A 27,669-nucleotide genomic window follows, 5' to 3' on the forward strand; every position below is an offset into this window, starting at 1 on the left:
ACAGAATCAAGCATAATTTAAAAGAACTTCAGCCGGTCATAAGGGACAGGTATAGGGAGAGCTTGGACATTTTGGATCGTGTCACTCCCAGGTGACAGATCCGTTGGGGCATCTCTCAGTCTTCCCTAGACTGCCCACTGCTCAGGGATCCTCTATCCTAGCAGCTGAAATCTGAGATGTAAGAAGCTCTTCATATAAACTCTGGGGCATCTGTCAGCCTGTTGGCTGCCCTCCGCGATTGGTCCCCAGTCCTAGCGGTAAAGACACGGACGTTAAACCTTTTCTCAGTAACACACACACCGCCCTGACCGTCAGCTGACAGAATTGGCGTAGTCGTCAGGATTGTGTTATTGGTTCAAATACAGCAACGTGAAGCCAGTCACGATTGACATGGATTTCAGCTGTATGGAGAAAGAGTTTGCCCGAGAGGGATGGGGCAACCCTAAGTGGTATAAAGAGATGTTAGGAAAAGATTGGGAAGAACCACAGGAAATCTGGCAGGAGTCCTGTAACTGGGGAGCTGCCTGCAAAAGGGAAAGGGCTTGCATCTGGCTGTTAAAGGGTGTGTGGCAAGCAGCCTGTATTAGCTACTGGAACTTAGAAATAGAGCTGATAAGAGTGCAGAGAGAGAGATACGAACTCTGGGTATGTCTACACTACCACCCTAGTTCGAACTAGGGTGATTAATGTAGTCAATCAAAGTTGCAAATGAAGCCCGGGATTTAAATATCCCGGGCTTCATTTACATCTTGCCGGGCGCCACCATTTTTAAATCCCCGGTAGTTCGGACTCCGTGCCCGCGGCTACACGTGGCACGGAGTAGGTAATTCGAACTACCTACTCCGTGCCCCGTGTAGCCGCGGGCACGGAGTCCGAACTACCGGAGATTTAAAAATGGTGGCGCCCGGCAAGATGCAAATGAAGCCCGGGATATTTAAATCCGGGGCTTCATTTGCAACTTCGATTGACTACATTAACCACCCTAGTTTGAACTAAGGTGGTAGTGCAGACATACCATCAGGGAACAATGCCAGAACCTAGATACCCGGGTGCGAACCCTAAATAAGGACATGGAGCACCTACTGGAACGGCTCCTCCCGAGGCTAGAGAGGCAAAGGAGAAAGTAATTAATGGAGAAAAATGAGCTTTTGGAGCCGGCTTTAAGAACTTTGATAGCTCAAGCCCCTGATCTCCCGCCTTCCACTATAACCAAGATAAAACAGTACAGCATTCCAGCCGAAGTTATGGCTCCAGTCTGTGAACTAATTAAAGATCTGGAAAACGGGGAATCGTAATTCGTACCTACTCCCTGTATAATTTGCTCAGGAAGCATGCTCGCTGGGAATGAGCCCCCACCCACGAGGAAGTTCTGAGACAGCTGATAACGAAATACCCTCTACTGGGGGTCATGGACAAAGCTAATTATAGCCAGGGAAACTGGGAGGGAAAATACCTTCTTCTGTGTTAATGGTCTGCTTTGAATACTGTTTTGATTTTTAGCCAAACTGTTCTAGTTACTTTCTCAGCTAAGCATGATTCTTTAGCTCTTAAAATGTGGTAATGGGGAAAGAGCCATTTCTGTTTTGTTATTCTCTGGCGTTGGCTTTTTTGTTGTATTTTCTTGTAACAGGATTGTCTTTAAATTTGTTCACTTGTGAGTTAACTGGTTAATCAGTAGCTTCAGGGGGTATCCAAGTTCAATGTGTACAAATGCAAAGTACTCCACTTTGCAATTTTTCCTGGCAACCTGAGCTAATGGTGTTGGTGGATCGTTTCTTCACTCCCGAGGGAGGCTCCTAAATTGCAGTTCTCTGGAGTCTATTTTCTCCTCTACCTGAGGGAATTTGTGGAGTTCTGGCGAACAGGAGAGTCTGCAGGGACACTTCAGGGGATCATAAAGCTTGTGCTGCAGGCATGTTAATTGTCAGGCACATTGAAATTCATACACTGATTCTCAGGCCTCTGCCTTTCTGTCATAGGAAGGAGATTTCCATGAGCTGTAAAATGGGATTTCAGTGAGTTGACTATGTCTGCAATATGGAACAAAATACAGGACTATGTAGCACTTTAAAGACTAACAAGATGGTTAGTTCTGAGGGCTCAGGAAAGTTTCCTGAGTTTAAGTCAAGAATAATTTAGGCAGGAATTCACCAGCATCACAACTTGAACTGTTGAGTGTTGTTAGAGACACCAGGGAATTTATCTGATAAAGGAGGAGCAAATACAGGACCCTGGAGGTAAGTGGCTGTCTGTAGTGTGTGTTTGTGTGTTTGGGGGTTACGTGCTGTGTGCTGAGCTTGTGTTTGTCTATTTGTTTGTTTTGTTTGTTTGTTTGGTTTTTTGTTTGTTTGTTTGAAGGAGCATGTGCTGTGGCCGGCAGTTGGAAGCGCTGAGCTACTAAAGGTTTGAAATCTAGAAGTCTCTGTTAATTGGCTTAGTCAGGGGGCGGGGCTATCAGGCAGGCAGGGCTTTATAAAGCAGTGAGTCAGTGACCAGGGAGCTTTACGAAGAGGAGCAGCAAACAGGGACTTTTGAGAGGGAGTTGGGAAGGGGAATGGGAAGGGGCCAAGGTACACTTGCCATTCTTTATAGTTTAGTTTAAAGATTTTAAATCAGAAGTTTTGATTAAATAGAAACCCTATCAAGTATCTAGGTAGCAGTAGGAGAGAAAGCAGGCAGAAGCCCAGCAGCAGAGTGGGGGCTATCCTGTTTATTGCACTCAGCGTAGCATGTATGATTACCTGCCCTGTGGGCAGGTGGCATACATGTGCATTTGGTGCAAGGAGCTCCTTGCTCTCAGAGACCGTTTATGGGCTTTGGAGGCTAGAGTGGCTGAACTGGAGGAGCTGAGGAAGGCAGAGAGGTACATAGATGAGGCTTTCCAGGACACTGTAGAATTGTCCCACCTCTGGTCAGACAGCCCCTGTGCTGTTAAGGAGGATGAAAGGCTCAGGGAAGGAGAAAAGTAAACGGGAGCAGAAGGAAACCTTCCCATAGTCGGGATCCTCCTTCCACATGTTGCGGTATCCTCTCACACTGAGGTTACGTCTCCAGGGGAGGGAACTCCAGTTAGTAGGAAAAGGCAGTTGTTAGTAATGGGAGATTCGATCTCATCCTACGAGGCATAACAGGAAGGTCGATAAAGGGCTTTCATGTCGGCGCAGAAGCGTCCAGACTAGCGTGCTGAGCCGACAGACAGCTGATTAGCTGTTTGTCGGCTCAGCATGGCAGCCATTTAAATTTAAATGAAGCCGCAATTATTTAAATCGTGGCTTCATTTCCCTTTGCCGATCAGCCTAATCTACACGGCTCCATTGATGGAGCCATGTAGTTTAGTCACACCCTGAAGAACGTGAAAAAGATCTCACCAAACTAAGAAAAGGCATGCAGTAAATAGGATGAAGTTCAATAAGGACAAAGGCGAAGTACTCCACTTTGCAATTTTTCTGGCAACCTGAGCTAATGGTGTAGGTGGATCGTTTCTTAACTCCCGAGAAAGGCTCCTAAATTGCAGCTCTTTTTCACACAGCGCAAAGTCAATCTGTGGAACTCCTTGCTTGAGGAGGTAGTGAAGGCTAGGACTATAACAGGGTTTAAAAGAGAACTAGATAAATTCATGGAGGTTAAGTCCATAAATGGCTATTAGCCAGTGCGAGTAAGGAATGGTGTCCCTAGCCTCTGTTTGTCAGAGGGTGGAGATGAATGGCAGGAGAGAGATCGCTTGATCATTACTGGTTCGATTCATGCATTGGCCACTGTTGGCAGACAAGATACTGGGCTGGATGGGCCTTTGGTCTGACCCAGTATGACCATTCTTATGTTCTTATGGTAAAACTGGACTTATATCGGTATTGTAAATAGTGCAGACAAATATTTGTGATCAGTCTCATTCTGTCTATCCCACCCATTACCAAGATAGTTTCCCCAATTATCACCTCTAATACCATTAACTCACAAACATCCCACTCTCCCTACCTCTAATATCATCAATTCACAGACACTTACCTTCCTTCCTTCCCCCCCCCCTGCACCCCCCTCGTGTTCTGCAATGTGATTTGTCCTTTTCATATTTGTTCATTTTTTTAATTGTATCCTTTGGTATATATGGTTGTGACTACTTTCTTCCACTATTTGATCTGAGGAAGTGGGTCTGGCCCACGAAAGCTCATCATCTAATAAACCATCTTGTTAGTCTTTAAAGTGCTACATTGTCCTGCATTTTGCTTCAACTACCCCAGACTAACACGGCTACATTTCTATCACTACTCTCATTCTTTGTCATCCTATCTGTTTCAGGAGCTTCCTTTTTTTTTCAGTATGTGGATTTTTTCCTCTTGCTTGATTAATTTTATCAATTAACCAACCAAGTTCATTGGCCTCTTAGAAAGTGCAGCCAAAGCTTCTGCAGTAGGTACTGAATTACCAAAGAGTTCACAGCAAGAATAGGTCACTCGTTGGCCAGAATCTCCACTTACGTCCTGGCTGTTGTGTGTTAGTGGCTTCCCTGTGAGGAAAATCAGAACAGAAGGATGGCCAGACTGGGTCAGACCAAAGCTTCATCTACACCAGTATCCTGTCTTCACAGAGTGACCAACGCCAGGTGTGCCAAAGCGAACACACAGAACAGGGAATTGTCAAATGATCCATCCCCTGTTGCCCATTCCCATCTTCTGACAAACAGAGGTTAAGGACACCATCTCCCTACAACTTGGCTTATACTCATTAATGGACCTATCTTCCAGAAATGTATCTAGATCTTCTTTGACCCCGTTACAGACTTGGCAGGGTGAACATTATGGGAAGAAATGCTTCCTTTTGCTTGTTTCAACCTGCTGCCTATTAATTTCATTGGATGATTCCTAGTTCTTATGTTATAAGAAGTCAGTAGCTGTTCCTTCTTTATTTTCTCTATACCAGTCATGGTTTTATAGACATCAATCATAATCCCGTCTTTGTCATCTCAGGCTGAAAAGTCCAGTTTTATGAATATCTCCTAATATAAAAGCCATTGAATAATGATCATATTTATTGCCCTTTTCTGGAGCTTTTCCTATTCATAGAATCATAAGGTATTTAAATCGCCGCTTCATTTTCCTATGCCGGGTAGTCTAATCTACATGCTTCTGTCGCCAGAGGCATGTAGTCTAGACGTACCCATAGAGCTTTCTCATACCTCTTGGATCCCAATGTTCTGCTTAGGTTCTGTCAGGGCTTGCACTGTGGGAAAGGTTTCACAGAGCAATGTATCACGAAGCCCAGGTCTCTGCCCGGAGTTCATGTAATTAAATTAGAGCCATGGGTAGGTGTATGTCGGTAGATGAACTCTGATTCCAAGAACTATAGCAAGTATGCCTATTGGTTGGGAAAGCTTGAATTCCTTATGCTGCCTATTCACCTGCCTTGCTTGGCTTCCTCGGAGGACTTCTCTGGTCTTGATTGTGACCTAAATAATCTGGTGTCATTTGAAAATATTACCATCTCACTGCTCATCCCCTTTTTAGAGTGTTAACAACAATGAAATATTTATTGTATTAACTCCACTAATTGTTGCAGAAAGTGTACAATGCCCTCACTGTAGCTCTTTCTCTTCATAGGCACCTTCAGCATTTCTGAGCACAGTCCATGCATTGAAGACTTCATGGGAGCTTTTAACCTCACTCCCTCTGATTCTTCAACATTCATCTTAATGGGTATAGCTGGTCTGGAAGCCGTCCATGTCTGGATTTCCATCCCTTTCTTGATGTCCTACATTGTCACCCTGTTGGGAAATCTCATTCTGCTGTTTGTGGTAGGCAAAGAGCAGACCCTGCACAAGCCAATGTATATGATGCTCTGCATGCTGGCACTCACGGACATTGTTACACCTTCCCTTGTCATACCAAAGGCACTGTGCATATTTTGGTTCAATTGGAAAGACATTACTATAAGTGGCTGTCTCACCCAGATGTTCTTTCTTCACACGCTTTCTTTCCTGCAGTCAGCCATCCTTGTGGCAATGGCCTTCGATCGCTACATTGCCATATGTGACCCTCTGAGATATGCCACCATCCTCAGCAATTCACGAATAGCAACACTAGGGCTAGTGGGTTTGATAAGATCTGGTCTTTTGATGCTACCACTGCCCCTGCTCCTCAGCAGGCTGCCATTCTGTTCCAGCCGAATTATCCCCCACACACACTGTGAGCACATGGCCATTGCCAAGTTGGCATGTGGGGACATCAGCGTGAACAGAACCTATAGCATGGTGGCAGCATTTGCGGTCAGTGGGATAGACCTGATACTCATTGCACTGTCCTATGGTAGGATCATCAGAGCCGTTTTCAGAATGTCCTCTACGGAAGCCCACCAGAAAGCCCTCAGCACCTGCACCTCCCACGTCTGTGTGATGATGACATCCTATATGCCCGGCCTCTTCACCAGTATGTCAAACCAGTTTGGTAAGACAATCGCTCCTCACATTCACATCATATTGTCCAACCTCTACCTCCTCGTTCCTCCCATGCTCAACCCCATCATTTATGGGGTCAAAACCAAGGAGATTCGTGACAAACTGGGCAAATACACCTGCAGAAGGTGATTACTGTGAGCCATCTGTCAGACAGAAAGGGAGCCTTAATCCAGGCTGCTCTGTACCAATTTGGCTTAGTTCAGCATTGTGGATGATCACCATCTCAGAATTTCTTCACAGATGATCTCGCTCCATTACCAAGCACTGCTCTCTCTGTTGCTGAGATCCCTCTCTCTGACCATCACTTGATCTCTTTAGGCATCACCCATCAGCCCAGCACATCGTTTGTCCATAACCCCTTCCGTTACTTACACACCAAAGGAAGATTCTGTAGTATCCTTCAATGTAAGGTGGCTTTCCTTTATATCCTGGGTGATCAGGAATCTTCATCAGTTTGGCAAATTAACGCTAACCTTTCTGATAGCCAAAGTAAAAAGAAAGGGACTACAACGCTACACTTTTTATCAGATGTGCATTGATTCAAAGAAGCATATACACTTCTAAAGATAAAGAGTTGAAAAAGTGTATTGACTACCAAAGTTACTAGTTCTAGTGATATTGAGTACAGTTGGTTGCTTGATACTTTCCAGATGTCAAGTTAATAACTGTGATATTCTAAACCTATTGCCCCACCTCTCTGTATGGATAAATGTAATAAAATACATTGTCAGACAAGAGTGTGCTGACATGGATTTAATCCTTGATCACACACAATTGTTATGTTCTCATTGATTCTTGACACTGCATGGAGTGAAAGAGTTGTCCATGAGGGGACTTCTCAGCTCCCCACGGGACAGACTAACCAACTGCATTTTCTTGTTGATTTTGGTCTCATTCAGCTAGAACTTTCAAAATACCCACCAGCTATTCTCATTGTCCAAGATATCAAGCATAGGCACTAAGTTGTCTTCCTGGGTTTTGTGAAACACATGAAACAGAGATCATCACAAAATGTTTAGGTGATGGAATCACATTTCTAAGTCCTTCATGACCTAGGTCAGCTGATTTCATATTTTGGCCATGGTTTTGTGGAGATCATGGACACTTGGTACAGGCATGGAGTTTTTAATTACACAGAACAACCAAATAGAGTATTTTGGGATTCAACGATTCCGATACAGGGATACAACTGGAGTAAAAGTCTTTAGTGAAGTTAGCTTCTTTGCACATTCATTTCTGTAGCTAACTTTTGGCAATGCTGCAATTGAAAGATTAACTTAATGAAAACAAAGTTGTACAACAACACGGACAAGGAAGTTTCAGAACACTGTTTGCATATTAGGGTTTACTCGCAGGAACACAACATCAGTTGTGAAGTTTCCACCAATGAAAGAAATGACTGCTCTGATCCTGCAGATACATATGTTCACCAGAAGAAGCATTTTCCTTCAAATGAAGACAGTGAGGATGAAATGTTTTTAGCCCTGGTCTACACTAAAGAGCTATTTTGAAACAATCCCTCTAATTTCAAAGTAAGCAGTGGAGCATTTACACTACCAAGCCTGTTATTTCAAAATACTTAATTTGGGATTGTTGTTTTGAATGTAGTGATTTTGAAATTATTTTCTTAGAGTAAGAGTAGCAAATTAATTCAATGAAAAATATGGATTTTGCCTACCATCAGTGAGTACAATTAGAAATAAGTAGCATAATAAATGTATTGCTCTTATACTGCATTTATTTTCGGCTCCTTCGAGGCTATTATTAATACTGTTAGGCTACGTCTACACTGGCATGATTTTGTGCAAATCTTTTAGCGCAAGAGTTTTTGCATTAAAGTATTTGCGCAAGAGAGCGTCTACACTGGCATGTGCCCTTGTGCAAGAGATGTGCTTTTGCGCAAAAGCATCTGTGCCAGTGTAGACACTCTCTTGCACAAGAAAGCTCCAATGGACATTTTAGCCATCGGGCTTTCTTGCGCAAGAAATTAACACTGCCTGTCTACACTGGCCTCTTGTGCAAGAACAGTTGGAAAGATAGAAAATATGGCAAAAGACCAGCTTGGCTTAACAAGGAGATCTTGCATGATCTCAAAATAAAAAAGGAGTCATATAAAAAATGGAAACTAGGACAGCTAACAAAGGATGAATATAGGCAAGCAACACGGGAATGCAGGGGCAAGATTAGAAAGGCAAAGGCACAAAATGAAATCAAACTATCTACAGGCATAAAGGGAAACAAGAAGACCTTTTATAAATACATTAAAAGCAAGAGGAAGACCAAGGACAGGGTAGGCCCACTGCTCAGTGAGGAGGGAGAAGCAGTAACAGGAAACTTGGAAATGGCAGAGATGCTCAATGACTTCTTTGTTTCGGTCTTCACCGAGAAGTCTGGAGGTGTGCCTAACGTAGTGAATACAAGCAGAGAGAGGGTAAGTTTAGAAGATAGGATACACAAAGAACAAGTTAAAAATCACTTAGGAAAGTTAGATGTCAGCAAGTCACCAGGTCCTGATGAAATGCATCCCAGGATACTCAAGGAGCTGATAGAGGAGGTATCTGAGCCTTTAGCTATGATCCTTGAAAAATCATGGAAGACAGGGGAGATTCCAGAAGACTGGAAAAGGGCAAATATTGTGCCCATCTATAAAAAGGGGAATAAGAACAACCCAGGAAACTACAGACCGGTCAGTTTAACGTCTGTCCCAGGGAAGATAATGGAGCAGGTAATTAAGGAAATCATATGCAAACATTTGGAAGGTAATAAAGTGATAGGGAATAGCCAGCATGGGTTTGTGAAGAACAAGTCATGCCAAACTAATCTGATAGCTTTCTTTGATAGGATAACGAGCCTTGTGGATAAGGGAGAAGCGGTGGATGTCATATACCTAGACTTTAGTAAGGCATTTGATACGGTCTCGCATGATATTCTTATTGATAAACTAGGCAAATATAACTTAGATAGGGCCACGATAAGGTGGGTGCATAATTGGCTGGATAGCCGTAGTCAGAGAGTTGTTGTTAACGGTGCTAAATTCTGCTGGAAAGGGATAACAAATGGAGTTCCGCAAGGGTCCGTTTTGGAACCCGTACTGTTCAATATCTTCATCAATGATGTAGATATTGGGATAGAGAGTACGCTTATTAAGTTTGCAGATGATACCAAGCTGGGTGGGGCTGCAACTTCTTTGGAGGATAGGGACATAAGTCAAAATGACCTTAGCAAGTTAGAGAAATGGTCAGAGAATGGTCCTTTTTGAGGCTTTATGTCACTGAAAGGTCCATGGCATTTGTCTTCCCCTGCTCTTTGATACCTGGCTCCTAGACTTGGCCCTGGGGTTGGATGTCTCCTGCTTCTGTGTATGATAAGGATGGAGCAATTCAGCTAAGGGGGCTAGAACAGGGGGTGGAGGGGCTGGAAGCCAAGGCGCACATTCAAAAGCTGGTTTTAGTGGCTAGGTAGAATCCCAGAATCGCAAGAGACCTCAGGAGTCATTGAGTCCTACCCCGTGCTCAAAGCAGGACCAACCCCAACTCAATCATCCCAGCCAGAGCTTGGTCTAGCTAGGACTTAAAAACTTCAAGGGATGGAGATTCCACCACCTCCCTAGGTAACCCATTCCAGTGCTTCACCACCCTCCTAGTAAAATAGTTTTTCCTAATATCCAACCTAGATCTCCCCCACTGCAACTTGAGACCATTGCTCCTTGTTCTGCCATCCGCCACCACTGAGAACAGCTTCTCTCCATCCTCTTTGGAACCTTCCTTCAGGTAGTGGGAGGCTGCTCTCAAATCCCCCCTCACTCTTCTCTTTTGCAGACTAAACAAGCCCAAATCCTTCAGCCTCTCCTCATCGGTCATGTGCTCCATCCCCCTCATCATTTTGGTTGCTCTCTGCTGGCCTTCTCCAATACATCCACATCTTTTCTATAGTGGGGGGCCCAGAACTGGATGCAATGCTCCAGATGTGGCCTCACCAGTGCTGAATAAAGGGGAATAATCACTTCTCTAGATCTGCTGGCAATGCTCCTCCTAACGCACCCTAACAAGTCATGGTTTCCTCAAGGCAGGAGAGGCAGGGAGAATGAAGGAACAGACTGTGCAAGCAGTGGACAAGAGGTTATGGGGGAGGGGTGTAAAGGGCGTGAGTGCTCAGACAGCTGTGGGTGGGGGAAGTGGAGGGAAGGAAGCAATTGGGGTTTAGTAAATGCTGCCACGATTGGGGGGACTGCTGGTGGTGGAGGGAAGAGGCTCTTTGAGTGGTGCATTGTGGGACAAAGTGGGAGAGGAAAATAGCTTGGATGCTACAACCCCGGGAGAAGAAAGGCTTTTCCATGCCCTTTGGTTTGCATCAATTCTGTATGGCATCTACAGGGTGGCAGTGACTTTTCAGAGGCTAATTGGCTGGATATTACAACTGTGTGGTTGGGGTGCAACAGCAGCTACTGTGAGGAAATAAAATGGGGTTTGGTTCCATATTCTGTGGCGGCACATGACAGCCTATTACAGAGAGAATAACAAGCCACCTTCAAATGTTGAGCTGAACATTCTACAAGATGCAATTTTTTTCCTGGCCACCTGAGCCGATGGTGTCAGTGGATCATTTCTTCACTCCCAAGGGAGGCTCCCAAATTGCACTTCTACAGAGTCTATTTTCTCCTCTTCCTGAGGGAATTTGTGGAGTCCCGGTGAGCCCGCCAATCTGCAGGGACTCAGAGGATCATAAAGCTTGTGCTGCAGCATGCCAATTGTCAAGCATATTGAGATTCATATGCTGATTGTGAGGGCTTTGCCTTTGTGTCACAGGAAGGCGATTTCCACAATCTGTTGAGTGGGATTTCGGTGAGTTGCCTCTTTCTGCATTATGGTTAGTCCTGAGGGCTCAGGAAAGGATCCAGGGTTTAAGTGCAGAATAATCTGGGCAAAAATTCACTAGCATCACAACTTGAACAGTTGAGTGTTGTTAGAAACACTAGGGAATTTATCTGGTAAAACTGGAACAACAAGTATTATAAATAGTGTAGAGAAATAGTTGTTTGTGATCAGTCTCTTACTGTGTTGTTCTATCTGTCCCCAGAGCTTCCATTTTTCAGGGTATGGAGTGCTTTCCTATGCTTCGCTTTGTTTTACCTATTAACCAACTTCTTAGACCTCTTAGGCTGTGTCTAGACTGCATGCCTCTGTTGGCAGAGGCATGTAGATTAGACACATAGGCAAAGGTAAATGAAGCCGCGATTTAAATGATTGCGGCTTCATTTACATTTACATGGCTGCCACGCTGAGCCCACAAACAGCTGATCAGCTGTTTGTCGGCTCTCGTGCTAGTCTGGACGTTCCCCCTGTCGACATCAAAGCCCTTTGTCGGCAGCCCCGGTATTCCTCGTGGAATGAGGTTTACCGGGGCTGCCGACAAAGGGCTTTGATGTCGACAGGGGGAACGTCCAGACTAGCGCGCGAGCCGACAAACAGCTGATCAGCTGTTTGTCGGCTCAGTGCGGCAGCCATGTAAATGTAAATGAAGCCGCGATCATTTAAATCGTGGCTTCATTTACCTTTTCCAAACAAACAAATCTACATGCCTCTGCCAACAGAGGCATGTAGTTTAGACGTACCCTTAGAAAGTGCAGAAAAAGCCTCCTCTGTGGCAAATTGTGTGACCAGAGGTATTACAATAAGCATGGGCCACACACTGGCCAGATTCTGCTCTCACATTCTGCCTGAAGTGGGCCACTCCAAGTTGAAACTGGCTCCCCGAGAGGAAAATCAAAGCAGAAGAACATAAGAAGGCCAACCTGGGTGCGGGAAAGCTTCATCTAACCCAGAATCCTGTCTGCTGACAGTGACCAAATGCCAGGTGTTCCAGAGGGAATGAGAAGAACAAGTTATCATCAAGTGATCCATTCCCTGTCGCTCATTCCCGGCTTCTGGCCAACAGAGGCTAGAGACGCCATCCCTGCCCCTCCTGGCTAACACTAACTAATGGACCTGTCCTCCAGGAATGGATCTAGTTCTTTTTCGAATTCTGTTATAACTTTGGCTTCACAACATCCTCTGGGCAGGAGAGCATTGCTTGAAGAAACACTTCCTTTTGGTTTGTTTTAAACCTGCTGCCTGTTCATTTCATTTGGTTGCCCCTAGGTCTTATGTTAAGAAAGGTCTTATGTTATCTGATTTAGAGCCCCAGGGGCACTGGGGAGGAATAACTTTAGAATGGCCCTGGTGAGGGGCTATTTCGACAGCAGTGGAGCATCCAAACACACCGTCTTCCAAAAAAGCTTTTTCAGAACAGGCGTTATTCCTCATAGAATGAGGTTTACCAGCGTCAGAAAAAGTCATCTGTTATTTTGATTTTCTTTTGAAATAACGCAATTGCTGTGTGGATGCAGATTTTTTTTTCCAGACTGTGGCTATTATTCCAGAAAATGGTGTAGTATAGACGCACCCCGAAAGAAAGTTCCTCAGCAAAAGAACAAGATGAGTAACAGAGGCGCAGGCCAGTAGCACTGAATACCAAGACACTTAGACCCCACATTCCCATTCTGCGAACATGAAGTTGTAGCCCAGCATGTTGTCTGTTTACAGGGAGGAAACATGGCTCCTTTCCAATATATGAATTGCATTTTGGACTGGACCAATGGTCCACCTAGTCCAGTGGCCTTTGTCTGACAATGACAGCTTCAAGTGCAGCAGAATGTGTAGAAAACCCATCAGTATCAGGGTGGGGAGGATGAATTGAGCATCAGAAGGGTGTCACCCTTATACCTAAAACCTAGAGTTTAGCTTTTGCTCTGAAACACACGTACATATTGGCTTTCTAAAATATTTATTTAACTTTAACTATTGCAACTGGATGATCTCCCTCTCCGTGTAAATGTCCACACCCTTCCTGATTCTTGCTTAAAAGAGAAGACTGAGAAGGGACATGATAGCTGTTCTCAAGTATCTAAAAGGGTGTTATATGGAGGAGGGAGAAAAATGTTCTCCTTCGCCTCTGATGATAGGACAAGAAGCAACAGGTTAAATTACAGCCAGGGAGGTTTATGTTGGACATTAGGAAAAAAGCCAAACCCTTCCTAACTGTCAGGGTGGTTAAACTCTGGAATAAGTTGCCTAGGGAGGTGGAATTGACATCACTGGAGATATTTAAGTGCAGGTTAGACTTACATCTATCTGGGATGATCTAAATGACGTTTGGTTCTGCGGTGGGCGCAGGGGACTGAACTCAATGATCTCTTGAGGTCCCATCCAATTCTTTGATTCTTTGATTAATTTGTGGCCTCTTTGTGCCAATGAGTTACTCAGTCCAGTTAGATATTGAGTAAAAAATACCCTTCTTGTGTCATTTTCACATTTCAAAATATCAGTTGATCTTTCTCGGTCTTTTGGTAGGAGACAGGGAGATCACCTGCTTGATCAGAAAGCCACCAGTCGATATCTCATAGACTTTTGCCATTTCCCCACTTGTTCATCTCCTCTGCAAGGTAACAATCACAGTCTTTTCAATCTCTCTCTGTAGAGGTCTTCCCCCAGGCCCTTGATCATTCTCATTTTCCTTACACGATCTAGGTATGCAATATCCTGTGTGACAAGAGTATACAGAGAGGAGTCTAGAGGTGGTTGACATATTGACAGATTCAGAGGGGTAGCCATGTTAGTCTGAATCTGCAAAAGCAGCGAGGAGTCCTGTGGCACCTTATAGACTACCTGAAGTGTTGGAGCATAAGCTTTCGTGGGCAAAGACCCTGTTCGTCAGATGCATGTAGTGTAAATTTCCAGAGGCAGGTATAAATATGCAGGCCAGAATCAGACTGGAGATGACGAGGTGGATCCAAACAGGGAGGATGAGGCCCACTTCTAGTAGCTGATCTGGAGGTGTGAATTCCAAGAGAGGAGAAGCTGCTTTTGTAGTTAGCAAGCCATTCACAGTCTTTGTTTAATCCAGAGTTGATTATGTCAAACTTGAAGATGAACTGTAGCTCAGCAGTTTCTCTTTGAAATCTGGTTCTGAAGTTTTTTTGCTGCAGGATGGCTACCTTTAGATTTGCAATTGTGTGTCCAGGGAGATTGAAGTGTTCCCCTACAGGTTTTTGTATGTTGCCATTCCTAATATGTGATTTGTGTCCACAGGACTCCTTGCTGATATTGACAGATTGATCCTGTAGCACTGAATTTTCTATACTGTTCCCCATCCCACATCTCTTAGGCCGTGTCCAGACTCAGGGTTTTTTTCGGGAAAAGAAGTCTTTTCCCGAAAAAACTTCCCCTGCGTCCAGACTCAAGCCGCGTTCTTTCGAAATTATTTCGAAAGAACGCGGCTTTTCTTTCGATGGCGGTAAACCTCGTTTCACGAGGAAGAACGCCTTCCTTCGAAAGTTCCTCTTTCGAAGGAAGGTGTTCTTCAATGTAAAGAGGCCGTCTTCGAAAGAGAGCATCCAGACTCGCTGGGTGCTCTCTTTCGAAAAAGCGGATTTCCTCTATCGAAAGATCCGTCTGCTGTCTAGACGCGATCTTTCGAAAGAGCCTCTTTCGAAAGAAGCCTGAAGTCTAGACATAGCCTTAGATTCCAGTGTTCTGGTTAGCTTCTGTCAGGGCTCACACCATGAGAAGGGTTTCACAGAGCCATGTATCACAATTCCAAGGTCTCTGCCCAGAGTTAATGTAGTTAAATTAGAACATTGGTAGGTGTTCGGGGGCAGATAAACTTTGATGCCAATAGCTATAGTCAGTATGCCCATTGGTGGGGAAAGCTTGAATTCCTTACTCTGCCTATTTACCTGGTTTGATTGGCTTCCTCAGAGGACTTCTCCGGTCTTGATTGTGACCTAAATAATCTGTGTAATTTGAAAATATTACCATCTCACTGCTCATCCCCTTTCTAGAGTGTTAACAACGATGAAATATTTATTGTATTAACTCCACTAATTGTTGCAGAAAGTGAACAATACCCTCTCACTGTACCTCTCTCTCTTCATAGGCACCTTCAGCATTTCTGAGCACAGTCCATGCATTGAAGACTTCATGGGAGCTTTTAACCTCACCCCCTCTGACTCTTCGACATTCATCTTAATGGGTATTGCTGGTCTAGAAGCTGCCCATGTCTGGATTTCCATCCCTTTCTTGATGTCCTACATTGTCACCCTGTTAGGAAATCTCATGCTGCTGTTTGTGGTAGGCAAAGAGCAGACCCTGCACAAGCCGATGTACATGATGCTCTGCATGCTGGCACTCACAGACATTGTCACACCTTCCCTCGTTGTGCCAAAGGCACTGTGCATGTTTTGGTTCAATTGGAAAGATATTACTGTGGGTGGCTGCCTCACCCAGATGTTCTTTCTCCACACAGTTGCTTTCATGCAATCAGCTATTCTGGTGACAATGGCCTATGATCGTTATGTTGCCATTTGTAACCCTCTGAGATACACCACCATCCTCAGCAACGCACGGATAGCTACACTAGGGCTAGTGGGCTTGATAAGATCTAGTCTTTTGATGCTACCACTACCCCTGCTCCTCAGCAGGCTGCCATTCTGTTCCAGCCGACTTATCCTTCACACACACTGTGAACACATGGCCATCGCGAAGTTGGCATGTGGGGACATCAGTGTGAACAGAACCTATAGCATGGCGGTAGCATTTGTGGTCAGCGGCATAGACCTGATGCTCATTGCACTGTCCTATGGTCGGATCATCAGGGCAGTTTTTACAAAAACCTCTAAGAAATCCCACCAGAAAGCCCTCAGCACCTGCACTGCCCACATTTGTGTGATGCTGATGTCCTATCTGCCTGGCCTCTTCACCAGCGTATCAAACCAGTTGGGTAAGGCAATCGCTTCTCACACTCACATCATCTTGGCCAGTCTCTACCTCCTCATTCCTCCCATGCTCAACCCCATCATTTATGGGGTCAAAACCAAGGAGATTCGTGACAAAATGTGCAAATACACGTGCAGAAGGTGATTGTTGTGGGCCATTGACTTGACATTTGTGTGACAAAAAAGGGAACCGACAATCATTCTCAATCCAGGGTGCCCAGTCCCAGTTTGCCTGAATTCAGCATTGTGGAAGTTCATCATCTCAGACTTTCTTCACACCCGATCTCACTCCATGACCAGGCACTTCTGTCTCTGTTGCTGAGATCCTCTCTAACTATCACGTGATGTCTTTCAGCATCACCCATCAGCCCAGCACATCGTTTATCGATTACCCCTTCTGTTCCTTACCCACCAAAGGAAGATTCTGCAATGACAATGTATTCTGATGGAAGGTGGCTTTCCTTTATATCCTGGGTGAACAGGAATCTTGATCAGTTTGACAAATTAACATTAAACTTCCTGCTATGCATATGATACATGCAGTGATCCAAGGACTAAAAATAACCTGCCATTTCTATGCCCTATCCTCCAGGCAGGTGCTAATGCAGGAAAGCTACTCTAGGAACTGACCACATTGTGCCCAAGCTTACTGGTGAGATTTGTGCTGCACTGAACTATTATTGTCTATCTGTCTGGTTTTTTTTGTCTGTGTGGAGATTCAATGGCTGAGCTGTTTGTTTGAAGGACCATGTGCTATGACTGGCAGTTGGAAGCTGTGAGCTTCTTAATTATTTTTTGAAATCTAGAACCCTCTATTCATTGGTCAAGCCTTAGCCAGGGGGCGGGGCTATCAGGAAGTCCAGGGATTTATAAAGCCCATGAGTAAGCGACCAGGGAGCTTTGCAACTAGGAGTAGCTAACAGGGAGTTCTGAAGGGGCGTGGGAAGGGGGTGAGGTACACTTGCCATGCTTGAAAACCTTTAAATTAAACTAAAAACAAAATTTCCTGATTTAAATAAAAGCCCTATCAATTATCGAGGTTGCTGTAGGGGAGAATGCGGGCAGAAGTCCAGAAGCAGAGTGGGGGCTATCCTTTGTATTGCACTTAATGTAGCATGAATGATTACCTGCCCTGTGAGCAGGTGGCATATGTGTGTATTCAGTGCAAGGGGCCGCTGGCCCTGAGAGACCACGTATGGGCTTTGGAGGCCAGGGTGGCTTAATTGGAGGAGCTAAGAGAGGTGAGACTTTCCAGGGCAATGTAGAACTGTCCTACTTCCACTCAGACAGCCCCTCTGCCATTAAGGAGGTTGAAAGGCTCAAGAAAAGAGAACATTCACCTGGAGCAGATGGAAATGATCGCATAGTTGGGACCCTCCTTCCAAAGGATGTTATGGTATCCTCTCGCACTGAGGATACATCTCTGGGGGAGGGAACTCCAGTCGTTAGGAAAAAGCAGGTGTTAGTAATGGAGGATTCGATCATTAGAACTGTAGATAGCTGGGTTTGTGATGACCGGGAGAACTGTATGGTGACTTGTCTGCCTGGTGCAAAGGTTGCAGATCTCTCAAGACATCTAGATAGACTTATGTGTAGTGTTGGGAAGGAGCCGGTGGTCATGGTACATATAGGTAACAATGACGTAGGGAAGGGTAGGAGAGAGGTTCTGGAAGCCAAATTTAGGCTGCTACGAAAGAGATTGAAATCCAGGACCTCTATGGTAGCATCCTCTAAAATGCTCCCAGTACCACACGCAGGACCAGGTAGTCAGGCAGAGCTTCAGAGTCTCAATGCGTGGATGAGACAATGGTGGAGAGAGGAGGGGGTTAGATTTATTAGGAACTGGGGAAACTTTTGGGATACAGAACCTGTACAAGAAGGATGGGCTCCACCTAAACCAAAATGGAACCAGACTGATGGCACTTAACATTAAAAAAGTTGTAGAGCAGTTTTTAAACTAAGCACTTGGGGAAAGCCGGCAGGTATGGAGGAGTTCATGGATTGGACAGAGACATCTATTAGGGGAGGTTCTATTAATAGAGATGCTCTGTGTTCTAGTCAGGAAGAGAAGATGTAAGTATGGGTCGGGTCAAATGAGACACAATCAAATGAAATAAAGTCTAACACATTAGGAAATGGCAGACAGATAAATAGTGACAAATAATTAAAGTGCTTATACACAAATGCTAGAAGTCTAAATAGTAGAATGGGCGAACTAGAGTGCCTCGTTTTAAAGGAGGATATTGGTATAATAGGCATCATGGAAACATGTTAGAATGAGGGAAATCAATGGGACACTATCATACCAGGGTACAAAATATATTGGAAGGACAGAACAGGTCATGCTGGTGGAGGAATGGCACTATATATGAAAGAAAATGTAGAAGGAAATGAAGTAAAAATCTTAACTGGGCCAAAATGTTCCATAGAATCTCTGTGGATAGTAATTCCATGTTCCAATAATAAGAATATAGCAGTAGGGATATATTATCGACTACCTGATCAGGACAGTAATAGTGACTATGAAATGCTAGGGGAGGTCAGAGAGGCTATCAAATTAAAAAACTCAAAAATAGTGGGGGATTTCAGCTATCCCCATATTGATACAATCCAAGAAAGGACCTTCCCTCTTATCCCATGGCCATGTAATTTACACACGAGCCTTTGGTGAGGGCCCTTGTCAAAGGCTTTCTGAAAATCTAAGTATACTATATTTACTGGATCCCCCTTGTCCGCATGTTTGTTAACCCCTTCAAAGAACTCTTTAGATTAGTAAGACAGGATTTCCCTTTACAGAAACCATGTTGACTTTTGTCCAACAAATTATGTTGTTCTACATGCTTCACAATTTTATTCTTTACTATTGTTTCGACCAATTTGCCAGGTACTGAAGTTAGACTTACCGATCTGTAATTGCCAGGATCGCCTCTAGAGCCCTTTTTAAATATTGGTGTCACATTGGCTACCTTCCAGTCATTAGGTACAGAAGCCGATTTAAGGGATAGGTTACAAACCACAGTAATAGCTCAGCAATTTCCCATTTGAATTCTTTTAGAACCCTTGGATGAATGCCATCCGGTCCCGGAGATTTGTTAACATTAAGTTTTTCTATTTGTTCCAAAACTTCCTCTAATGACACTTCAATCCGGGACAGTTCCTCCAATTCATCACCCATAAAGGACGGTGCAGATTTGGGAATCTCCCCAACATCCTCAGCCATGAAGACTGAAGCAAAGAAATCATTTAGTTTCTCCACAATGACTTTATCACCCTTGATTGCTCCTTTTATAGCTCGATCACCTAGGGGACCCACAGGTTTTTTAGCAGGCTTCCTGCTTCTAATGTACTTAAAAAACATTTTGTTATTTCTTTTTGAGTTTTTGGCTAGCTGTTCCTCAAAATCTTTTTTTGCTTTTCTTATTACATTTTTACGCTTGATTTGATAGTGTTTATGTTCCTTTCTATTTATCTCACTAGGATTGGACTTCCATTTCTTAAAAGATACCTTTTTTCCCTCACTGCTTCTTTTACATGGTAGTAAAGCCACAGTGACTCTTTTTTAGGTCTCTTGCTATGTTTTTTTTAATTTGGGGTATACATTTAAGTTTGGTCTCTATTATGGTGTCTTTAAAAATTTTCCATGCAGCTTTCAGGGATTTGGCTCTAGTCACTGTGCCTTTTAATTTCTGTTTAACTCACCTCCTCTTTTTTGTGTAATTCCCCTTTTTGAAATTAAATGCCAGGGTGCTAGACTGCTGAGGTGTTCTTCCCACCACAGGAATGTTGAATGTTATTATATTATATATAATTCAAAATAGTGTTTTGCTACTTCGAAATAGCATGTCCATACTGATTGGATGCTGGATTGCGTTTAAGGGCAGCTGAAATCGGTTCCAGCAGGGCAGTAGTTACTTTCTGAAGCTCGTGCTTAAAGAGACCCTCCTGGACAGCCGGGTCTCAGCTTTCCCACTTGCTTGCCCACCTCGCTGATGGACAACAAAACGTTTTCCTCTCTGCCTGCTTTGGTTGCTCTCCTTTGGAACACCGCAGCACTCGGCACCATGGAGCCAGAGCTGCCCCATGCACTCTGGTGCTCATGTTAAACGTCTTGCTGCAAGCCTGGCAGCAATTCCTGGAGGCTGCCTGGCACCTTCTGTTGCAGGCCAGCCCCCCTAGTCCTCCACCTGCCCCTCGTCCCCCAGGGCCCTGGAGGAATGGCACCTGGATGCCAGCATGCCAGGGCAACAAAGCCAGATGCTAGACACACCAGTCAAATATCTCCTCAGACTACGTTAAGCTCAATGTCTGCATGCACTAGGGAAAAGGGGGAGATTGGCCTGACCTGACTTTCTCGGAGGAAGGGAAACCCAGCAACAGCTCAGCCTTTTCAGGGAAGGAGAGAGGGACAGGCTTGGTGAGAGGGAGAGAGGACATGCCGACTAAAAGGAGCCAGCATGAATAACTCTTCATCAAATTGACACAGAATTGCAGCCCCTTGGAAATCTGGTCTCTCAGTACTTTCCTGAGGCTTCTTTTCTTTGTTGGCAGTTACTGATAGAGTCACCAGGCTGTATATTAGTTGTTCAGGGGAGGATAGAGATGGGGGATGGTGTCAGAGAAAACCTGGGTGGTGTCCAGATGAGGGATAGTGTCAGAGAAAATCTGCTTCAGTGTGGTTCCTTTACCATCTGATGCATACCCCCACCCAGCCCGGAACATTTCATAGCATCCTAGGGCTGGGAGAGACCTCAGAAGGTTACAGAAGGTTATCCCCTGCCCAAGGCAAGACCCAACTAAATCATCATACCCAGGGCTTTGTCAAGTCAGGACTTGAAAACCTCTAGGGATGGTGATTCCACCCCCTCCCTAGGGAACCCATCCCAGTGCCTCACTGCCCTCCCAGTGAAATAGCTTTTCCTAATATCCACCTAGACCTCCCCCACTGCAACTTGAGACCATTGCTCCTTGCTCTGCCATCCGTCACTACTGAGAACAGCCTCTCTCCATCCTCTTTGGGACCTCCCTTCAGGAAGTTGAAGGCTGCTATCAAATCCCCCCTCACTCTTCGCTTATACAGACTAAATAAGCCCAGATCCTTCATCCTCTCCTCGTTGATCAGGTGTTCCAGTCCCCTGATCGGCTGGCAATCCTCCTCCTAATACACCCTAATATGCCATTAGCCTTCTTGTATAAAAGGGCACACTGTTGACTCATATCCAGCTTCTCATCCATTGTAATCTCCAGCTCCTTTTCTGCTGAACTTCTACTTACCCAGTAGATAATTGGCTGTAACAATGTAACAATTACAGCCTGTAACTATGCTTGGGATTCTTCTGTCCCAAGTGCAGGACTCTGCACTTGTCCTTGTTGAACCTCATCAGTTTTCTTTTGGCCCAGTCCTCCAATTTGTCTAGGTCACTCTGAACCCTATCCCTACCCTCCAATGTATCTACCTCTTCTCCTAGCTTAATATCATCCACAAACTTGCTGAGGATGCAATCCATCCCCTCATCCAGGTCATTAATAAATATGCTGAACAAAATTGGTCCTAGAACCGATCCTTGGGGCACTCCACATGAAACAGACTACCAACCAGACATCGAACCATTGTTCACTACCTGTGGATCCTTACAGTCTAGCCAGCTTTCTATCCATCTTACAGTTTATTTATCCAATCCATACTTCCTTAACTTGCTGGCAATAATATTGTGGGAGACCATATCAAAAGCTTTGCTAAAGTCAAGGTATATCTCTTCCACTAACTTCCCCGTGTCCACAGAGCCAGTTACTCTATCCTAGAAGCTAATCAGGTTGGTCAGGCATGACTTGACCTTCGTGAATCCATGTTGACTATTCCTGATCACTTTCCTCTTTTCCAAGTGCTTCAGAATTGATTCCTTGAGGATCCCCTATTTGAGCTATGCAAATTACATAGCTTATTTTGAGCCAATTTCTAAATAGCTTATTCATAATTTGGCACTGTTTACCCAGCACCAAATTTTGAAATAACCCACTATTCCAAAACATCCCTTACTCCTCATGGAATTAGGTTTACGGTGACATCAAAATAGCGAGCCTGTTATATTTTGAAATTACGGGCTTTCTGTTAAGATATGGGATAGCTATTTCAGGAGACTGGCGGTATCCCAACATAGTGCTGCAATGTAGGCATAAGCCTAGGGTACTGAAAATGTCTAACAGACATCCCCAGTTATTGAGTTGTTCTGAGATCGGGTATCAAAGATGGAGATTTGAAAACACATGCAGATCTATTCTTGTTTGGAACTCCTTGGTAACATAGGCAGACTGATGCTGCACCAAAGGAGGCTAGTGTCTATCCGGAGTGGCCCAATGAAGGCAAAATGTGGTAACAGTATCTGACCAGTGCGTGACCTATTCTTGTTTGGAACTACTTGGTAACATTGACAGCCACTGAGAAGCCATTGGCTGCACTTCCTAACAGGAGAGAGGGTGTCAGGAAAAGCTTCCCTCAAGATGGCTTCCTAGGACTGCTCCAAAGTACACCGCATTAGCTAAACTTTGACAATGTCTTCAAAGTGTGTAGGTCATTTCTCTTATACTTTAATAAATCTCTTCTATACTAGGCAAATAGGCACATGATTTTCATCTGCTTATCCTTTCATTCTCACTCATATATGTGTCTGTCCCCTCCTCCCATTCTGATGAGCAGAAACTGCTAGCTAGATTTTAACCCTGAATTTAAAAGCCTTCACTCCAATTAACCTTTAAATATATGGTGTTTCATCTCATTAAGGCATATTGACTGAGTGTACATCATACACTTGTCATTGGCTTGATCACATTCTGAGATACATAGCCTTCAAATTGAGGGTAACACAATCCAGTTCTCAAAAACACACCTTTTCGCAAGTCTTACCTATAAGCGCTATCAGAATTTCCTCAATTCCAACAGCTGCTTTCTTATATTAGCACATTTCAAAGGAAACATTGGGTTTATCTTACAGGTTTCCTGAAGCATTCGCAGTGAAACACCCAGATGAATTTTAGTCTCTACATCACTGAACATGTGATGAAGACTTTCAGCCATTCAGTTTCTTTCTTTGTCCTTGTCTTTCAGAAAGCATGGCTTTAGTTTGGTGACCTGGTCAAGAACCATGTTTGCTCAGGACCTAATGCAAAGCCACTTTATGCCACGAAGTTGCAGTATCTGCTTTTGGTGTGGAAGTTCCGTAAAGACTAAGTGAAACGATATGCGGTGGGTGAAGTCTGAAGGGTGACCCTGGAAGAGATCAAATGATGGTGGGGGACAGGGAACTCAGAAACAGATCACGGTGCTTTATGATGAAGTGATCCGTCACTTGGTGGGAGCAACTTCTCCGACAACGAAATTCCACAATGTTGAGCTCAGCCAAACTGGAACAGAGCATCCTTTCTGCACAAGATGTCCTTTCTTCATCTTGGCATGCAGGGTTAAAGGCAGTGGCCCACAGCAATCACATTCGGCAGATGTATTTGCCCACTTCACCACGAAGCTCTTTGGTTTTAACCCCATAGATGATAGGATTGAGCATGGGAGGGACGAGGAAGTGGAGGATGGCCAAGATGATGTGAATGTGGGGAGAGATGCCCTGACCGAAGCGATGCGTGATGGTGGAGAAGAGGAACAAACTACAAGATAAGAGCATCACACAGATGTGGGCGGTGCAGGTGTTGAGGGCTTTCTGGTGGGCTTCCTTGGAGGAGATTCTGAGGATGGCCCTGGCGATCAGACCATACGACAAGGCAACGAGCATGAGGTCAAATCCTAAGATTACAATTGCTATTGCCAAGCCATACACCCTGTTCACTGTGGTGTCCCCGCAGGAGATCTTCGCCACTGCCATGTGCTCGCAGTACGTGTGGGGGATAAGGCGGTTGGCACAGAACGGCAGCCTGCTCAGGAGCAGGGGTAGGGGCAGCATGAAGAGAACAGCTCTTGTCAAACCCACCAGCCCTAGCTTAGCAATGCGGGCGTTGGTGAGAATGGTGGTGTATCTCAGAGGGTTACATATGGCGACGTAGCGATCGAAGGCCATAGTCATGAGAACAGCTGACTGCATCACAGAAACTGCATGAAGGAAGAAGGTTTGGGTGAGGCAGCCCCCCAGAGTAATTTCTTTCAAATTGAACCAAAATATACATAAGGCCTTTGGCATAACGGAGGTAGATGTGGCGATGTCAGTGAACGCCAACATGCAAATTAGCACGTACATCGGCTTGTGCAGGGTCTGCCCTTTTCCTACCACAAACAGAAGAGTGAAATTTCCCAACAGGCCAATCATGTAGCATGTAGCTAAAGGGATGGAAATCCAGGCGTGAGCAGCTTCCAGGCCAGGGATTCCCACGAGGATGAATGTTGACGGGCCAGAAGGAGTAAGATTAAGAGCTGTCATGAGGCACTCGATGTGTCAGTAAAGTTCAGACTTTGAAGAAAGAGCCTGTGAAGGGAGAAGAACACAGTGAGGGGCATTACGCACCTTCTAAAATATCCCTAGGAATATTTTAGAGTTATCACCAATCTAGAACAGGGATTAAGCAGGGAGGTGGCAACATTTACAGATGGCACCAGATTCTTGAGGTCAACAGTGAAGTCCAGAAAAGTCCTCGGAAAGCGTTTATCAAGCCAGATGAATCAGCCACATGATGTCAGATGAATTTCATTGTCAGAAACTACTATCTGTATGCCAGCCGGAGGGAAAAAGCTTGACCTCCAACACATAACAAGATTCAAATGTAAATGTACAAATTCAGAAGAGAGACGGGGTATCATGCCACACAGCACTGTGAAACCCTGCTCACAGTACGAGCCTGGACAGAAACTCAGCAAAATATTTGCATCCAGAGTGGGATAGGAAAGCAAACAGAAACTACAAAGCCATGAGATCTGTCAGTAACATGTTTCACCCACCTCTGGACTCTTCCGTGTAGTACCTGGGATCTTTCTCATGCAGAGAATTGCAAAATTAGAAGGGTACAAACAAAGATAATGAGACTGATCAAAGGTCCCGGGAAACTCTCATAAGAAGAGAGAAGTTGAAAAAAATGGGATTGTTACCTTACGAAGGAATTCAATTAGAAGGGACATAAAAAGGTCTACCAAATACTGACTGAGGGAGAGTGTAGATTGTTCTCCCTGTCTCATAACACACGATCAAGAGAGAATTTCTTTAGCTGAAAGGGAGCAAATTTGAAACAGAAATAAAAAGGCTTTCTTCACCCAAGAATTAGACTCAATTAGACTGGGGAAGTCTTTGTTACAAGATGTAGTTGAGGACATCAAGACATGTTTATTTATTTATTTTATTGAAATATGTTTCCTCATCTCTCTATTTAAATATTGGAGCTGGCTTACATTTTTTTTTAAACACAATAAATAGATATATAAAGGTTTGGACATATCCATAGATAGTGATTCTATATAGCTTCAATAACTACAGCAGAATAAATATTTTGGAAACCTTTTGTTTCAGGGCATCAGCCACTGTCTCTCTTTTAGTCATAAGAACATAAGAATGTAAGAACAGCCATACTGGGTCAGACCACTGATCCATCCAGCCCAGTAGCCTGTCTGCTGACAGCGGCCAATACCAGATATCCCAGAGGAAGGGGATACAACAGGTAATGCTCATGTGATCCCTCCCCTGTCACACACCTCCAGAGAAATGGATGCTAGGGACACCATTCCTACTAATCCTGGATAATAGCCATTGATGGACCTAACCTCCATGAATTTATCTAGCTCTTTTTTGAACCCTGTTAAAGTCCTAACCTTCACCACATCTTCTGGCAAGGAGTTCTAGAGGTTGACTGTGCACTGAGTGAAGAAGAACTTCCTTTTATTTGTTTTAAACCTACTGCCTATTAATTTCATTTGGTGACCCCTAGTTCTTATATTGTGGCAATATGTAAATAACTTTTCCTTATTCACTTTTTTCACACTCGCCATGATTTTATAGACTCTATCATATCCCCCCCTTAGTCTCCTCTTTTCTAAGCTGAAAAGTCCAAGTCCTTTTAATCTTTCTTCATATGGGACCCATTTCAAATCCCTAATCATTTTTGTTGCCATTTTCTAAACCTTTTCCAATGCCAGTATATCTTTTTTGGGATGAGGTGACCACATCTCTATGCAGCAAGATGTGGGTGTACCATGGTTTTATATAGAGTCAATAGGATATTCCCTGTCTTATTCTCGATCCCTTTTTAAATGATTCCTAATATTCTATTTGCTTTTTTTTTTGCCTGCTGCTGGCCACTGAATGGGTATTTTCAGAGAACTATCCACAATGACTCCATGATCTCTCTCTTGAGTGGTTGTAGCCAAATTATTGTTGTATGTAAATTAGTCCCCATTATATTGTATTATATTGCAGTCATTAGAGTGACACCCTCTGGACTGCCAAATAACCACCCCACACATTCACTTACTGCTGGGTTTCTTACTTCTTCTACAGGGCCTAGGGCTGCCACTGTCAAAGAGAGGATACTGAATGAGCTGGACTCATGAGTCTGATGCATAATGAAATTCCTATATTGAAAAGGAGCCAAGTTTCCCCCATGGAAACAGATATGGTCGTGCATGCCTATAACAGGGTGCTCACCAGAATGGGCATGAAAGCCAAAAGGGTCTTGGTATTTAGGGCTACAGGGCCTCACATTTTCTACTTTCCATATTTGTTTTGGGTAGACACTTTCTTGCAGACACCCAGCTTTCTCTGACACGTGAGTTACAGGTGTGAACTGATACGAGTAAGCAGAGAGATGTGCCAATAACTCAGCTGGTTACCCTTCCCATGACTGAGGCTTGCAGATGACACAAAAGTAGGGGGATCATAAATAACAACGTGTACATGTTACTGATTCAGAGCCATCTGGACGGGTGGGTTATCTGGGTGAAAGCAAGCAACATGTGTTCTATATAGATAGCTACCACTAGGAACAGAGAATGCAGGCGATGTTTGCATGATGGAGGATTCTAGTTGAAGCACAATGATTCTAAACAAGATTTGGGGACACAAAGGGATAATTAGCTAAACATGAGCTCCCAATGTGAACATAGAATCATAGAATCATAGGACTGGAAGGGACCTCAAGAGGTCATCGAGTCCAGCCCCCCGCCCTCAAGGCAGGACCAAGCTCCGTCTACACCATCCCTGACAGATGTCTATCTAACCTGTTCTTAACATGTGGCAGGCAAAAGAGCCAATGTTGCCCTTGGGTGATAACTAGAATCATAGAATCCCAGGACAGGCAGAGACCTCAGGAGGTTACCGAGCCGAGCCCCCTGCCCAAAGCAGGACCAATCCCAACTAAATCATTCCAGCCAGGGCTTTGTCAAGCCGAGACTTAAAAATCTCTAGGGATGGAGATTGCACCCCCTCCCTAGGGA

At 44.3% G+C, this 27,669-nt stretch overlaps 3 protein-coding genes across 3 annotated transcripts; 2 read left to right on the forward strand and 1 right to left on the reverse strand.

The window, feature by feature from the left end:
• Positions 1 to 1,694: 1,694 nt before the first annotated feature.
• On the forward strand, positions 1,695 to 7,624 carry LOC112545214 (olfactory receptor 52P1-like). Its single transcript, XM_025182886.3, has 2 exons — positions 1,695 to 2,237; positions 5,595 to 7,624. Exon 2 carries the CDS (start codon positions 5,639 to 5,641, stop codon positions 6,575 to 6,577), a length of 939 nt encoding a protein of 312 aa, XP_025038671.2. The 5' UTR covers positions 1,695 to 2,237; positions 5,595 to 5,638; the 3' UTR covers positions 6,578 to 7,624.
• A 7,841-nt stretch (positions 7,625 to 15,465) lies between these two features.
• Positions 15,466 to 16,819, forward strand: LOC112545202 (olfactory receptor 52D1-like). Its single transcript, XM_025182853.3, has one exon. The coding sequence runs from the start codon at positions 15,466 to 15,468 to the stop codon at positions 16,402 to 16,404; it is 939 nt and encodes a 312-aa protein (XP_025038638.3). The 3' UTR covers positions 16,405 to 16,819.
• A 6,915-nt stretch (positions 16,820 to 23,734) lies between these two features.
• LOC102444702 (olfactory receptor 52P1-like) lies at positions 23,735 to 24,679 on the reverse strand. Its single transcript, XM_006110237.3, has one exon. It carries the CDS (start codon positions 24,671 to 24,673, stop codon positions 23,735 to 23,737), a length of 939 nt encoding a protein of 312 aa, XP_006110299.2. The 5' UTR covers positions 24,674 to 24,679.
• Between the last annotated feature and the right edge of the window lie 2,990 nt (positions 24,680 to 27,669).

Source organism: Pelodiscus sinensis, chromosome 1 (assembly GCF_052426305.1).
Source record: "Pelodiscus sinensis isolate ZL-2025 chromosome 1, ASM5242630v1, whole genome shotgun sequence".
Lineage (NCBI taxonomy): Eukaryota > Metazoa > Chordata > Testudines > Trionychidae > Pelodiscus > Pelodiscus sinensis.

Excerpts from the sequence above, each read along its gene's own strand:
- LOC112545202 (XM_025182853.3), top strand. The coding sequence starts at position 15,466 with ATGGGAGCTTTTAACCTCACCCCCTCTGACTCTTCGACATTCATCTTA.
- LOC102444702 (XM_006110237.3), bottom strand. The coding sequence starts at position 24,673 with ATGACAGCTCTTAATCTTACTCCTTCTGGCCCGTCAACATTCATCCTC.
- LOC112545214 (XM_025182886.3), top strand. The coding sequence starts at position 5,639 with ATGGGAGCTTTTAACCTCACTCCCTCTGATTCTTCAACATTCATCTTA.